This window comes from Convolutriloba macropyga, chromosome 6, assembly GCF_964194025.1.
Source record: "Convolutriloba macropyga chromosome 6, txConMacr16.3, whole genome shotgun sequence".
Classification (NCBI taxonomy): domain Eukaryota; kingdom Metazoa; phylum Xenacoelomorpha; order Acoela; family Convolutidae; genus Convolutriloba; species Convolutriloba macropyga.
In genome coordinates this window covers 59,528,493-59,544,782 of record NC_134473.1, presented here as the reverse complement: position 1 = coordinate 59,544,782, position 16,290 = coordinate 59,528,493, and the positions used below count along the sequence as shown (strand labels likewise).

Genomic DNA, 16,290 nt, shown 5'->3' with positions numbered 1-16,290 from the left:
TGCAAGCTAATCGTTGGAACAGCACTAAAGATAGGATTGGAGACATGACATTTTTTCACTGTGTGCTTTCGACGTTTCTCGTGTCGTTGTTAATCTGTTGAAATCGGTGTAAGGTAGTAAACTTTTCACTAGCGTTATGTTCGCAAAATCCCCATAACCTTTGGTTCGCCAAAACCACAATATTTAAATTTATAAGCGCAAATTATAATCAATTCATACAAAAAAATCTTCAACACGGGTACAGACGACGAGAGGGCTCCGAGTGCCGGGGTTAGGTACCAGACGGGTTCGGCTGGAGAGGCACTGTGTCTGTTGACCCTGGCGACCCAAGGATTGATGGAGACGGAGGTGATGGAAATGGTGGGTTGGGAATCGAGACTTTGGGCTACTTTCTTCTCGACTGTCAGACCCACTCTGCTCGATAATGGGTCTCAAGTGTACAGCATATACTATACTCAGTTGAAAGAAGCAGTGCAAAGAAGGTACCGACAGACTTCAGCCATATTTTTTGCCATCTATTATGAAATTTTTTTGTTCTACTTTAAGGGAATTAAAAATAACACAGCCAATTTTCGCGCAAAATCTGACATAGTTTCCAAAAAAGTTGCCAAATTATGCGCACTTAGTAGACAATGTATTGCTTAACCAATACCCTGTGAAAATTTTAACAGGCATAGGACTATATGAGTTTTTAGTCGTTTGCCAAATAAAGTTCAATTTAATAAGAACCAGTAAAATTTTTTCACGCACCGGTAAATTTTCAACTCACAAACCAAAAGCGCAGAAGAAAATTGAACTGGTTGAATTGTGGAATAAAGATGTAAAAAAACCAAACAAACTATTGAAATAACCAATTTTAAAAATTTCTGCAAATTGAGCGATTTTTTTGACTTCATATGCACTCAATTGACTGCTAAATCTTTGTATCTTGATTACTTGTCAGCTCGGCTGAAACTTTTTTCAACCAAATTTAGCTCCTTTATGACTCATGGTTGGCTTTTCAGATAACTTCTTTTGATAATTGATCGTTTCCAATTTTTCTCAGGTATCTCAACTCCGAAGAGCAAATCATCAAGTCTCGAACAAAACTGGCCAATTACTTCTGGGACAAATTCCAGCAACATCGACGGGCCAACCCGTTCCAAAAATCAAACGTCAAAGTACCCGACCGAATCGTCCAAGAGCTTCCAGCAGCTTTATCAGCCGCTGGAATGTTTGAAAAACTGAGAGATTGCCTGTTAGACGTGAACTTTTTCCACACTGTGTCACGTGGTCTATCCAAAAGCAACAGCAGTGAGCACACAGCTACCTCAATGGAGATGTTTACTTATGCCAAATACCTCAAAAGTGCAGCTGGTGATGATGATTTTGCGGAACTGGTCAAACAGTTCACAAGGAATGTGGAAAAAGACATAGTTTTGGAATGCAGTGGCCGATATGGAACTATGCAAAGGCCAAACGAAGGAAGAATTGACATGGTTGCCGTGGTTAGGTCAAAAATTCTATCAGACATGCAAAATTATGTAAGATAAGCAGTGAATGCGGAAACTTTTTTAAAGATAAGCGGTGAATGCGGTGAAATTACATATAATCAGGTGGTGAATGCGGTGAAAAAAACCTTTAAAGCCTGGTAGCGGTGAATTTACATATTTTCAACGCTGAATTTAGCGGTGAAATTACATAAACTTACCGCTTAAAAAAAGTGTCCAAATTATGTAAGATAAGCGGCGAATGCGGTGCAATTACATATATCAGGCGGTGAATGCGGTAAAAAAAACCTTTATCGCCTGGTAGCGGTGAATTTAGATATTTTCACCGCTGAATTTAGCGATGAAATTATATAAATTCACCGCTTCGAAAAAAGTGTCAAAATTATGTAAGCTAAGCGGTGAATGCGGTGAAATTACATAAATTCATCGCTCAACTTAGTGGCAACCTTACATAAAATCACTGCTTAGAAAAATGTGTTAAAATTGTGTGAGATCAGCAAAGAATGCGGTGAAATTAAAGGTGAGTAAGGGAGGAATTGTTAGATTTACCCTGCTAATAAAACTACCCCTTAATCTTGAATCTTTTTGACATTTTTTTCAGGGCGGTGAATTTATGTAATTTCACCACTAGAGTAAGCAGTGAATTTACAAAAAATTACATTTCACCACTAAAATATTTTATTTCACCGCTAAAAATCAAAAATCTTACAAAAATTTACCGCGCATGTTTTACGGAAAGTAGAGTGAATTTGATTTATATTCAAACCAAAAATACTAGAATTTAGTGAGAGATGGCGCAGTGGAAGAAAGAGTGAGTGACATGAAGGAAAGGAGAGGTTCGAATCCTTGTAAGTGTGGTGAAATTACATATTTTAGCAGTGGATTGTTGTGAATTTTTGTAGAATCATCGCTTACTCTAGCGGTGAACTTAACTAATTTCAACGCATTTACCGCATTTCACCGCAAAATTATGTGCGAAATTTGCGGTGAAAAAACTATCTTTTCAACGCTTGTCTGACATAGTTTTCCAATTTTTTCTTGACCCGGTCAATGATGACATTCATTTATAAAATACATCAACAAGACTACAAGGGTGATAATTATTAAGCCAAGGACCGGTTCAAATAGAATTTCACGATAATTTAAATAACTGCTAGCATCGCTATCTACCGCTATTCTTTGAAAATCTTACTTTATTGATATGAACATGATAGGACTAACCGAATTTTTGCATCCGTTAGTCAAAAATTTTCGACTTTAAGTTTCTGTAATTGCAAATAATCATTTAAATGCTCAAAAATGGTACTTCAAAGTGCTCTCGAAGCTATCGTGTTGTCAAGTTTCCCTAAAAATTGATGTAAAAGCAAAAGATTTGAAAAACTAAGCGTAGGTGAAATGAATATTTTTTCAAAGTTTTTCTCATTCTTACAGACATCGGTGCTGCCAAGGAAAGATTCCGGCAAAGTAACGGGATAATTTATAGAGAACCTGCTGATAATGTATTCAATAACTTATATAAATACTTCCGAAACATTAGGCGATGAAAATGCTGTAGGATGATTTGGGCTAAATGAGGAAAAACTCTTAATGATGAAAACGAAATGATTACATTATAATGTCCAATCGATTTTGAAGTGGCGTTTTTGAGTGTTTTTATTGGCATTGCCTTAATTTCCACAAACTTTAAGTGGAAAAATCTTGCCTCCCTTTGCAGGATACCAAAGATATGTCAATGAGGCTGAAAACTCCGACACCTGTGTACAAACTGTATGTCTGCTCATCAGACGCTGCTTTTCAAGCGCAACAAGGAATAAGAATTGACTAATGTTAGGGACTGGGACCCCAGCTTTAAAATCTCTTATTATCCGACCAAATGAGAAAAAAATCTCGCTGCCGGATTCATTTTAAATACTTAGCAATTTTTTTTTCTCCCGTCATTTTTCATGCTCTCAGGAAATGACCCCAAGTAGAATATATATTTTTAAATTTTTGGGTATTTTTCACACACACAAACACACACCACTTGAGTTGCGAACTGGGGTCCGATATACATTTTTTTCAATGGAGTAACAGTAATCGTTGTAAGTAGTTGATAAAATGGGGGTACTGACTAGCCACAAGATTTGGACAATTCGTATGATATTAAAGAATACCATATGAATGGTCTAAATCCTATGGCCAATCAGTACCCCACTTTTTATCCACTACTATAATATTGGTAATATCCACCCCCATATACACATTAGGGGCACAATTTTTCGCAGTTTATAAATAGTTTCCCCCGAATCTGTTCGCTTGAACCCAAGATAAAACTAATTTTATTAAAATGTTACCAACTTCTATAAAAACACCAGCTTAACTCTAGTAAAGTTATTTTGCTTATTTTTTAAATTAAAATAAATAAAAAAAATAATGAAGCAGTGCTTTAGAAAAACCAGATTTTGTTATGTGTAGGGTTAGTAAATCATTAGATAACTTTGGTAAGGGTACATATATTTGTAGAGTGTCTAAAGCCACTAAAATCAATTGCCCTTATTGCACCTCTGTTCTTAGAATTAGAGGAACAGGAGCTCATATAAAGAAGCAACATCTTAATGTAGATTTACCTAGAGGGTCTCTTGCTTAAGAGCTGGTTCTATATATAAATTTTTAGTCAAAGCTCCTAATTTTGCTGGAGACTTTAATACCATAAATAAACAGGATAATTGCTTGTGTAAATATTATATTTTACTTTCTAGACTTGAAAATAATGGTATGGATATAGAAAAATTGTTAAAAAAACATATGTATGGAAAAATTAGAAAAAATTATAGATTTTGTTAAAAATTTATGAAAAACTCTTGGTATGTCTATCTATATATCTTTCTATATATCTATGTAACTTATTCATATATATATATATATATATACATATATATATATATATATATATATATATATATATTTATAATAATAGATAAAAACAAAGATACAATAATAGATATATCCATATATCTTTATATCTATATCTATCTTTTTCTCTATCTCTATCTCTCTCTCTCTCTCTATCTTTTTTCTCTATCTCTCTCTTTTTCTCTAAGTTTTAAGTATATATTAAGTATACCATAAGTATCTCCCTATTCCGGAGAGCGTACTAAAATATACCTAAAGTATTATATCACAATTGTCTTTATTTAGCTCAAAGTTTTTTGATAAATAAAACTAAATTGTCGTAGTGGATAAAAGGGGGGTACTGATTAGCCATAAAATTTGGACCATTCGTGTGGTATGCGTTAGCATCATGAGAATGGTCTGAATCTTGTGGCTGGTCAGTACCCCCTTTAATCCACCGATGCACCTCTTGAGCAGATGTTCCAGGCTCTGGAATAGTTTCTGTTCACATAGTACAAACAATCCATACTAAGAAATTGTTCAGACTCTAAACTAAGCTTTGATCGGACTATCCAGAATCTGGGCTGGGCTCTGATAAGATTTTCCAGACCTCAAACTGTGCTGAGAGATTTTGTGTGAGGATAACGCTTTACCCGACATGCTTGAAAAACGTTTGAGCCCAAATTTGTTAATCATTAGTCGAAGGCTAGGCATTAACTACGGCCTGAGATTCGCCATCCTCATCTTTTAATTTGATCCTTTAGAGAGAACTCGAATCGCAGAGCTTTTTTTAATCAATTGCCTCTTAACGCCATTCAATGTCAAGCAGCAAAATCTCAATTTGTTTTCCAGTCCCGCTAAGCAGTGATTTTTTGCTTGTAACTGGATGCTATTGCTAAGTTTCTTGAAGCCTAATTAGGAACGATTGCTGTGGTTTCCTGCTTCCCAGATGCTGTTCAATTTGAAGGACTTAAAATCTGATAAATAAATTCTGCTCGACTGGTCTTTATAGTTTACCGGTGAATTTTAGAAACGTCAGCTGTTCGCAAGGCACAGAATCGATCATTTCCTCTACTCGCAAAATTTGGTCAACATGATTTTTCCATTGTAGCCTAGCAATTAACACTTTGATTACATTATAATGTCCAATAAATTTTGAAAAGGCGTTTTTGAGTGTTTTAATTGGCATTGGCACAATTTCCGCAAACTTTAGTTTGAAAATTTTCCCTCTTTTGCACGATACCAGGGATATGTCAATCAGGCTATAAACTCTGACACCCGCGTACAAACTGTATGTCTTCTCATCAAATGCTGCTTTTCAAGCGCAAAAAAAATAAAAATTGTCTTTTGTTTGGTTCTCGGACCATTCCAGTTTTTAGATCTTCCTGCCTGCATCATTTTTATCTAGCACATTTTTATTCTCTCGTCATTTTTCATGCTCTCAAGAAATGGTCCACGGCAGAATATAAAATTTTTAAGTATTTGTCTATTTTTCGCACACACACACACACACACACATCACTGGGGTTGCGCACTGGGATGCGATATACATTTTCAACGAATGGAGTAACTGTAATCGTTGTAAGTAGTGGATAGAACGTGTGTACTGACCAGCCACAAGATTCCAACCATTCTTTTGATGCTAGCGCATACCACACGGATGATCCAAATCTTATGACTAATCAGTAACCCACATTTTATCCACTATTATAGCATTGGATATATTCACCACTATATATACATTTTACGGGCACAGTTTTGGGCAGTTCATAAATTGTTTCCCTCTCACCAATTCTGGCCACTTGAACCCAAGATAAAACTAGTTATACTATATTGTTACTAACTGCTATAAAAACACCAGCTTAACTTTAGTAAAGTTATTTTGTTTATTTTATGAATTAATATTAATAAAATAAATAATGAAGCGGAGTTTTAAGGAAACCACAGTTTGTAATAGTTTTGAGGTTCGTAAATCAATAGATAACTTTGATATGGGTAAATATATATTAAAAAAGTGTGTATTGCCACTAATGTCAATTGCCCCCGTTGCACCTCTGTTTTAAGAATTAGTGGAATAGGAGCTCATATAGAGAAACAACATCTTGATGTAGATTTACCTAGAGGGGCTGTTAGTAGTTTAAGAGTTGGTTCTATATATAAATCTTTAGTCAAAACTTTTACTTTAGATGAAGATTTTAATTCCATAAATGAACAAGATAATCGCAATTGTAAATACTATTTTTTAATATCTAGACTTAAAAATAAAGGTATGGATGTAGAAAAATTGTTAAAAGATGTAGGTATAGAAACATTAGACAAAAGTTATAGATTTTGTTAATATTATATAAAAAACTCTTGGTAAATCTATCTAAATATCTATATATATATATATATATATATATATATATATATATATATATTTATCTTAGTCATATATATATATATATATATATATATATATATATATATATATATAATATATATATATATATATATATATATATATATATATAAATATATATATAAATAGATATAGATATAGATATATTGATAGATATATCTATATATCTTTATATCTATCTGTATCTTTTCCTCTATCTCTATATCTCTCTATCTTTTTTCCCTCTATCTATCTCTTTATGTATCTTGATGCTTGTAACTGGATGCTATTGCTAAGTTTCGGATGATAGGCTTGACGCCTAATTAGGATAAGTTGCCGTGGTATCCTGCTTCCCCGATGCTGTTCAATTTGAACAACCTAAAATCTGATAAATAAAATCTGCTCGACTGGTGTTTAGTTTAGTGGTGAATTTTAGAAAAGTACTTTTTTCCGCAAGGCGCAGAATCGATCCTTTCCTCTCCTCGCAAAACTTGGTCAACGTAAATAAAATTAAGAGGAAAAACAAGAAAATTAATAGAGGAAATTTTTGATCCACGCGTAAGTTTCAAAATGACAAAAATTTCAGAAGTTGCCAGAATATATGACAGATATATACATAGACATAGACAGAAGTTGACTTGGTTCTCGATAGACGCCAGAAGTTGTTAGTGACTTAAGCAGAGTCACGTAACCTATGCTTCCATTCCACTAGGTGCTGTCGAACTTCTACGATTTCCTTGACGAGGGAATCGGGATGCCAGGAATCGGAGTTGATCTGCTGAAGATTGCCGTTGTGATCCAGAGAGCAGTGCTGCACAAGTTCAGAGTGAAAGGGGATACCGAGACAGCAATCAAAGAAGAGATCTACCTGTCTGAATTCTTCAACCGACTCTCCATATCACTTAGGTAGATCCAGTAGAAGTTGCGGCTTTTTCAAAGGGGGGGGCACAATCTTGTTCAAAATACAGTTACTCTGATGGTAGAAATTTTTCTGAAAGAAAAATATTGTAGCTGTAAATAGGTCAAAACAGTCTACCGATAAGGCTTCAATTATCTTTTTTCATATATAAAGCGACGTGTTCTGAAAGCAACGTAAGTAGACAACGTACATAGCATTAGCGATGATCATAGCAACAAGTGAAAGCTTAGACGGCAAGGTTTTTTCGATGCTCTTTTACTGGTTTTTTGTCTGATGTTATTGACGTCAAATCAGTTCGTATTCAATCGGCAATTGTCTAGAAAACCTAAAAATATTAAGCCGAAAACCAGCTTAATCGATACTTATAGTGGTTATATTTACTTAAAATTAGGTTAAATGAACTTTTTCGGAACTTTCTACGTATATTAGAACGTATTTAAATCTTATTTTAAAGTTTAGAAATACTCGAATCTGATTGGCTAAAATTCGTTGTTTTATTTACTTTGTAACATCCTCCGGCCCGGAAGAAGATGTTGGGAAAACTGGTACAAGTTTTACAAGCGGGCGGACAAGTGAACCAGTCGACGTACGTAAAACGGCGGAGCGCGCGACGCTATCGGAGCCGTAACGGAGTTCCACAACCCGAGCGGTTGGGTAGTAACCCCTAGGGTTGGTTTCTTCAACTATCCAAACCAAGTCACCGGTCTTAAGGTGTTGCTCGGCAGGCGTCTGCCACTTAGAGCGTCGGTTCAGTGTCGGTACGTACTCCCTGATCCAACGGGACCAGATCGCATTAGCGTACGACTGCGCACGGGCGTAGCGTTTACGGTGGTCAAGCTCATTATTGCCGTTAACAGACGGAATACCGGTAGAGTATTCTCCTAAAAGAAAGTGGTTGGGCGTTAAAGCGTTCAAATCGCACGGATCGGCGCTTACGGGTGTTAAAGGACGCGAATTGAGAGCATTCTCCACGAGACAAAAGGTAGTATGCAGTACCTCATCCGTGAGGCGACGCGTGCCAAGAATAGTGTACAACAAGCGTTTGAAGCTGCGTACCAATCTCTCCCAGATACCACCTTGATGTGGTGCACTGGGTGGATTGAACCTCCACTTTATACCTTTGTGAGCGAGCTCAGCTGCAATGTTGACAACGTTCCACTTTTCAATACTTTCTCGGAGTTCTTTCTCCGCCCCAATAAAGTTAGTGCCATTGTCCGACCAAATCATGGCAGGTGTACCCCTACGTGACACAAACCGCTCAAATCCCATGACACAAGAACTGGTGTCCATGGATGTAACTATCTCGACATGGACAGCGCGCGTAGTGAGACAGGTGAAGAGGAAGCCCCACCTTTTCTCAGTAGTTCGGCGGACAGTAACATAGAATGGCCCAAAGTAGTCAACGCCAGTGTTCGTGAAGGGAGGAGACTAGTAAGCAAGTCTCTCCTTAGGTAAGTCAGACATGATTGGTTGCATAGTTACAGCTTGGAATTCTCGGCATCTCAGGCAGTGTGCTTTGATGGAACGCAAGGATGATCTTAGTTTCAGTACTGTATATTGTTCCTGCACAATTGATCTTAGGTATTCAACGCCTTGATGAAAATGCTTTACGTGCGTGTGTTCAAGAAACAGTTTTACAAACGGATGACGTGCGTCTAAGATGATTGGGTATTTTACGTTAAACCCAACTTCAACTAACCGCTTGATGCGGCCCCAGGAACGGATTAGCCCATTTGGACTAATAAACGGTGAATGTGGAGCAATTCGGCTACTCCGTTTAACGGATTTATTGTCAAGAAGATCTTTTCTTTCGGCTTCAAAAGACTCTCCTTGCACCAAGTACTGTAGATGACGCTCGGCTTCGTCAAGCTCAGTAGGGTCAGTAATGCTACCATCGGGGTTACGGTAGCCGGCATGTTTCGGCAAAAGCCGGAGAACGTATGCGGCAATGCGCCAGTACTTTTGATAAGAACTAAACTTATCAAACGGAAACAATGAAGGAACGGGAGTTGTCTGTTTTTTGACAGATGTAGTCAAAGATACAGTGCCTTCTATGATGACTGCTTGGTTGACGCCAAGTTTGATGTTATTAATGACGTCTTTGTTCGGTACGAAAGGGAAACTTGTGTTAGATAAGAAATGTGGACCATTGACCCAACTGCTTAGTTGCAAAACCTCAGCGGACAATCCACGCGTGCCAGCGTCTGCTGGATTATCCTTAGTTGCGACGTGGTTCGATTGGTCAACGCTGGTATACTCCAAAATTTCACAAACGCGGTTTGCTACAAAGATTGGTTGCTTTTCATTAGAGTTTATCCACTGAAGAACGGTCGTGCTGTCTGTCCACATGAATACTTGGTTAACAGTTACAGTAAGTGCCTGAATAATTTCGTTCTTCAGCCGAGCGGCAAGTAGAGCTGCTTGCAATTCGAGTTTAGGGACAGTCATTACTTTCATTGGCGCCACGCGCGCTTTCCCCAAAACAAACGCAAGCTCTGTTTTTATCTTGCCCGTAGGGGTTGTTACTCGGGCTCGAAGAAATGCGACGGCACTAAAAATATCCTGGGAACTGTCACCGAAAATATGCAACTCTGTATTATGAAAGGGTCCACTAAAGTAACTTCGAGGAATTTTGATGTTTTCAAGCTTTGGTAAGTCAGCACTCCAGACCAAAAATCTTTGAACCATGTCCTGTGGGAGCTCGTCATCCCATTGTTGTCCTGTGACACGCCAGATGTCTTTTAAGAGCAGTCGCGCCCCGACGGTAAACGGTGCGACAAGACCAATGGGGTCAAAGACTTTCGAGACAAGACTTAGGACCAAGCGTTGCGCGAGGGACTTGGTGATAGCGCAGCTTGTACCCCGACTCACAACTAAAGTGTCATTAGTGTGATCCCACTTTAACCCTAGCACATGCGATGAATCCTCCTGACATGAAACAATAACCTTGGGCTCAGTAGATTGAGGCGAACCATCAATGCGATCAGCCAGATTTTGCACATTGCTTACAAACTTTGTAAGCTTGAACCCACCGAGATGGAGAAGATGTACCAATTCCTTCGATCTATTGATGGCTTTCTCAGGAGACTCCACTGAGTCAAGGTAATCGTCCATGTAGAAGTTTTCAAGGACGGCTTTTGCAGCTTCGGGGTAAAACTTGGCATTGTCTCTCGCAGTGCGTTGTAATGCATAGTTGGCGCATGTGGGCGAGTCTTTAGCCCCGAATATATGGCGCGTATATTGATACACTACAACGTTATTTGTGGGGTCCTCCCGCCACAGAAAGCGAAGTGATGGTTGATCTGATGGTAATACACCAACCTGTAGAAACATTCCCTCGATGTCGGCAGAGACGGCATATGGATGTTGTCGGAAGCGAAGAAGTACGTAAATAAAGTTTTGGAGCAGGTCAGGGCCAGTGAGCAAAGATTTATTCAGTGAGGCGCCATGAAATTTTGCTGCTCCATTGAGCACCCTACGCACCTTACCCGGTTTGTTCGGGTATAAAACCGGATGGTGGGGTAGGTACCACTCTTTATCAGACCGGCTCTCAACCTTGTGAGCGTCCGGAACCTCAAATACATACCCCTTATTTAGGTCTTCCTTGATAGTACTAGTATACTTCTCTCTGAGGTCTTCATCCTTAGCCAAACGTTTTTCGAGAGATTTTAGTTGCACAAGGGATGAGAAGTAATTATTTGGGAGCTTGGTGTTGTCTGCTGCCCACAGCATTCCGACATCGTATCTCAGGCCATTGTGTATGGTGGTACTCTCAAGGATCTCGTGAGCCCTTGCGTCTGCTGCAGATCTGGAATCGACCTGCTTGTTTGCCCCGAATGATTCAATGTCGTACCATGACTTTACTTGACTTGCTAACTCATTGTCATGTTCGATATTCACTTTAAAGCACGTTGAGGTTAAACAAGAACTTGATGGTAACGGACCGCTTAAGACCCAACCTATGGGTAAGCGTACGGCAACGGGTGAACGCTTCTCATCGGCAGAGAAGTATTCTAACGGGCGGATGGCATGATAGACATCTTGTCCGAGTATCATCTCAATGTCTTTATAGGAATATGTCACGGGATCAAGGACTGCTAAGTGTGGGTAAGTCTCTTGCAGGGCCTGTACATTAATTATATCTGAGCCGACGTTCAGACTCTCCTTAACGAAAGGATTGACGGTGAATGGTTCGAAATCTTGTTGTTCTCTTGGTTTCACGGTGACATCAACAACCCTAGTATCAACTACTTCTTCGGTATTAATACCCTTGACAGTTAGCTTTAGTGCTTTACCGTGCAAACCGAGTCTATCTGCGAGACTACCGGCCACCCAAGAGTTACTGCAGGCGGTATCACACAAAACTAAAGCCTTGGTATCTAAACCGGACGAATTGACCAACTTTAATTCAGTCACCTGAAGGAGCCCCTTAACATCAGTAACAGATGACATTGTTGTGGTCTTATTAGGCTGGAGTTGACTAGAAGTTGCTTTACTTTGACCTGTGTTGCCAGAAGACTGGATAGTATTGGGATTTGTTGACTGTTTCGTTGGGAAAACCCTATCTGCTCCATGCAATAGTGAGTTATGCGAACTATTACACCCTCCTGCTCGGCACTTTCTTGGTTGAGGACACTGGCGGAATGTGTGCTTATCACGTAAGCACGAAAAGCAAAGTTTATTATCGGCCACCAACTTAGCTCTCTGGGTTGGAGTCTTTTCCTTGAAAACTCGACACTCCCATAGCCGGTGGTTACCTTTGCATACAATGCACCGAGAGTAAGTGTTTGTGGAAGAAGATGGCATTTGCTTCTTTGTTTCCCTTTGTTGTGAGTTTGATGCAAACACTTTTGAGGCTGTTTTGGTCTTTGTTACTGAACTGATGTTCTCTTCAGGTTTGGCCTTGGTTGAGCTTTGTTTCATAAGATCATGGGCCTCAGCCTTTTCTTTAAGCCAATCGTTAAAATCAAGGAGGGTAGGCTTAACCCAGTGCTTCTTAACCGTAAAGAGTGACCATGACTCTTTCATGTTTGGTGGTAACTTCTGTACCGCTTGGTTAAGTAGGGAAGCGCTCTTCAAATCAGCATCATATGATAGTGACTTGAAAACCCCAACGAGGCCGGATATGGCTGCAGAATAGTTAATAATGTTATCACTATTGTGCATTTTAAGAGGCGGGAAGTTGCTTAGTTTATCCAAGTGTGCACTTACGACTGCCTGTGGCTGGCCAAATTTACGTTCCAATGTCCTTAGTGCATCCTTGTACATTAAACCACAGTAAGCAAACTCGGCGATTGCAATTTTTGCTTTACCAGTGACGAGTGTCTTAAGGTATGTCAACTTAACGTCATCAGTGAGCGTTTGCGAGTCAATCGCGCTTTTGAATTGACCATACCACTCGTGCCATTGTAATGGATCGCCATTATACTGAGCAAGTTTCCATTCTGGCAAGGGGTCATTTCTCTTGCTGTTTATTGCGTCAGCCAACTCCTTAATCAATGACGCATTGTCCGGTATCGGAGGGGCAGGTTCAGACACCTGCGGACCACTCCAACTCAACGGAGTGGGCCCAACAGAAGGGTATGTTGGCTGAATAACCGGAGTGGCCAAACCAGGTACAATATTACTTGTAGTTGCAATCGGGTTTTCCTGATGTGTGCCGGATGGTGATTGCATATCAATCAAAAGGGGTGAATTCGAATATATTTGTTGTGGAAAATTAGTAACTGATGGTGCGATGTGTGCCTGTACATTTGGAGCAACATTATTTACGGTGGTAGCGTCTTGGTTGACTAATGACGGTCTGTGCTGTGGAAAACGCCAGTGACTCATATTTGGCACAAAACTTTGGCCGAGAGGGATATTGGGCATATTTGGGACAGGAGCAGCAACGGAACGTACAGTTTTGTGTACTGGGTTATTATTTTGCTGGAAAGTGTTGTTGACAAGATGAGGATTAATCAAAGGGGCGCGTGGGATGGGAGCAGTGAGGTTAGGTGCGAAGACTGGGTTCGGAATGGGAAGGACGTTAGGATGAGCGGGTTCGGAGTTGTGCTGTTGAATAATTGGACTTGGTGGGGCGCTTGGGTGCAGGGGAACGTTTTTTGCGGGGGCTGGATGATTTGTTGTCTGAAAAGGAGGAAGAGTGGCGTTTGGTGCTCGGGGGACAAAATTAATTTGTTGTCGGGGGCATATACGCTGGGCCGAATTATTCTCGGGCAGACTTGATGTTTCAGGTCCCCTGGATTGCGAAATTTGAAGTTGTGCGTTGGGAAAAAACTTGGTTGCAATATTCTGATTTTCTTGTGGTGCGAACGTGTGTTGTGGAATGGGCTGTTGAATGGGCGGTGAAGAAGCCTCTGGGGCTTGTACAGAAGGTGGCTGACTATCCGCGGTTCCTTGGTTAGTTATGCTTGGGAGCGCCGTGCCTTGCTGGCCTGTTTGATTCATTTGCGCCCTTAGGTGCGCCTGGTACAACGCCTGTGTGTTAGCAGCAGCCAAAAAATTTTCAGGTGGAGTATAATAGGGGTCGAGTTGCTGCAAGGTCTCATTGCTTAAAATGTAATTGCCTCGACAATTTTTTGGAATAGAATGCCTTGAAATTTCAGTGTTCTGATCTTCCACTGTTTTGCCGTTGTTGTGGCTAGGACATTCTGGAGGGTCAATCATAACCTGTGGTTCACTAGTTTTCTCCTCATTGTGAAAACTTAAAGCAAGTGAGGTGTTGATCCAGTCTTGGACAGCCTTTTCACTTCTCATTGAGCTCCTGGCACTTGCAGTTGTTTCAGATTGGCTACCTTTAGAAACGGCGTCCAGCAATTCAAATTCTTGCAGAGTTGACTCTGCCAAACGTTTCCTGTTGTTTTCCTCCAGTTCATCTAATTCTATTTGCTTTTTCTGTTTAGCAAGGCGAATGGCTGCCTCATTCTGTTTTTCAATTTCTTCGCGCTTCATTTTAGCAATTACGTAATCATGTTTACGCTGACTAGATGTTTTTGACGAGGTCATAATAGAGGGAAGTCTAGAACGAATGGAAGCCCTTGGTTCCTGGAACTCTCTCACTTTATCATCAGCAGAGTTGATGTAGTTTCGTACTGAAGTGAGTATCTTGTCATTCTTCGTTGTCATTGCTTCCAAGTAAGACTCTAATGAAGGAACAAGTGCACTTGGATCTTCTGTTTTTCCAGCAAATGCAATCAGGTCCTCATTTTTGTCTACAACGGTCATAAATGCTTCGTTGCACTTTGTTACTAGGCGTTCAACTTTCACTCGCCTACTTTGACTATTTATACAATGAAGAATATCTTCATGTATAGCATGCAATTCAGCTTCACGCTTTGACCTGGCAGCGTACATCTTTTTGACTTTTTGATCAAGACTATTAGACATCACGATGTTATTATTTCTAAATACCAGCAAAACTACCACAGCACACGGTTATCTATTATATGCACACTCCAAAGAAATCAAATCCACGCAAAACAAACCCAACGCAAAAGACACCAGACACATCACACTGTAGACAGTCTGTAAAACAAACCACCCAAAGAGCAAAGAAAGTCGTCGAGCACACTGTGCCCGACAAAAACAGAAGTGGAGCGCTGAACGCTATGCGCTCAACGCGGAGGGAGGCAAAGGACACACGGGAAGTCGAGCGAGCAACGCGCGACGAAACGGAGACGTTACGGACGGAAAGTCGAGCAAGCAACGCGCGACGCGACGGAAACGGGACAGACGAGAAGTCGAGCGAGCAATGCGCGACAGAACGGAAACGGGACGTGCGGGAAAACGAACGAAACGGGACGGTGGGGAGGAACGGGCAGGAAATGAGTTCGGAAAGAACTATGTTAGCAGACCACAGCAAAAACTCAAGCAAACAACCTAGCCGTAACTCCAGAACAAACTTAAGTCACACCCTAGGAAGAAGGAGAGAAGCTACTGCAAGACAATCTAATATAGTTCATAATGGGTCTATAACGACAAATTTAACGACAAACTAATTTACGGCAATGCAGTAGTACACTAAAAGGATGCAAATGTCAAGAAATTTACTAGCCGTAACTCCAGAATAAACTTAAGTCACATCCTAGCAAAACCCAAACCGTAACAAACAATCAGCATACTAACGTTATTAAACAAACTACAGCAAAATTGAATAAACTACAATAGTGTGTTTGTAGACTAATATAGTTGGAAAAGTCGAGAAACAATCCAGCCGTAACTCGAGAATAAACTTAAGTCACACCCTAGAATGCAACAGGACCAAACCAACTAGCAATCGTACAGGTACACACAAACATACAGCAGCAAAATCAATATACTACAACAGAAGGTCTAGTAAATTAGTAAAGTTGAAAAGTCAACGGACAATCCAGCCGTAACTCGAGAATAAACTTAAGTCACACCCTAGAAAGCTATAAGAACTAAACAACAAACCAGTATACTAGCATACTCAACATACTACAGCAAAACAACAACATACTTCATCACATATGACATAAAACATCGAAAATCGGAAAAGTAGCGGAAAAAACGAAAGGCAAAGTTTTGGGAGAGCGACGTTATTGAAAAAAAAAATGTAACACGGAAAATTGAAGAGTGAAAGGACGAAAAGGACACGGGCAAAACGG

General features: G+C 39.8%; 2 protein-coding genes across 2 annotated transcripts in view; one reads left to right on the top strand and one right to left on the bottom strand.

Annotated features, from left to right (window-relative positions):
* The window catches only part of LOC142341811 (phosphorylase b kinase gamma catalytic chain, skeletal muscle/heart isoform-like), a 236,509-nt gene that overhangs the window by 123,335 nt on the left and 96,884 nt on the right, over nucleotides 1-16,290 (bottom strand). The window lies entirely within an intron of this gene.
* The window catches only part of LOC142341809 (TPR repeat-containing protein DDB_G0287407-like), a 36,430-nt gene that overhangs the window by 2,551 nt on the left and 17,589 nt on the right, over nucleotides 1-16,290 (top strand). Inside the window, exons 2-4 of the mRNA XM_075393050.1 lie at nucleotides 245-482; nucleotides 1,046-1,487; nucleotides 7,454-7,647. Coding sequence (XP_075249165.1) covers nucleotides 245-482; nucleotides 1,046-1,487; nucleotides 7,454-7,647 — 874 coding nt within the window. The remainder of the gene's footprint in view (nucleotides 1-244; nucleotides 483-1,045; nucleotides 1,488-7,453; nucleotides 7,648-16,290) is intronic.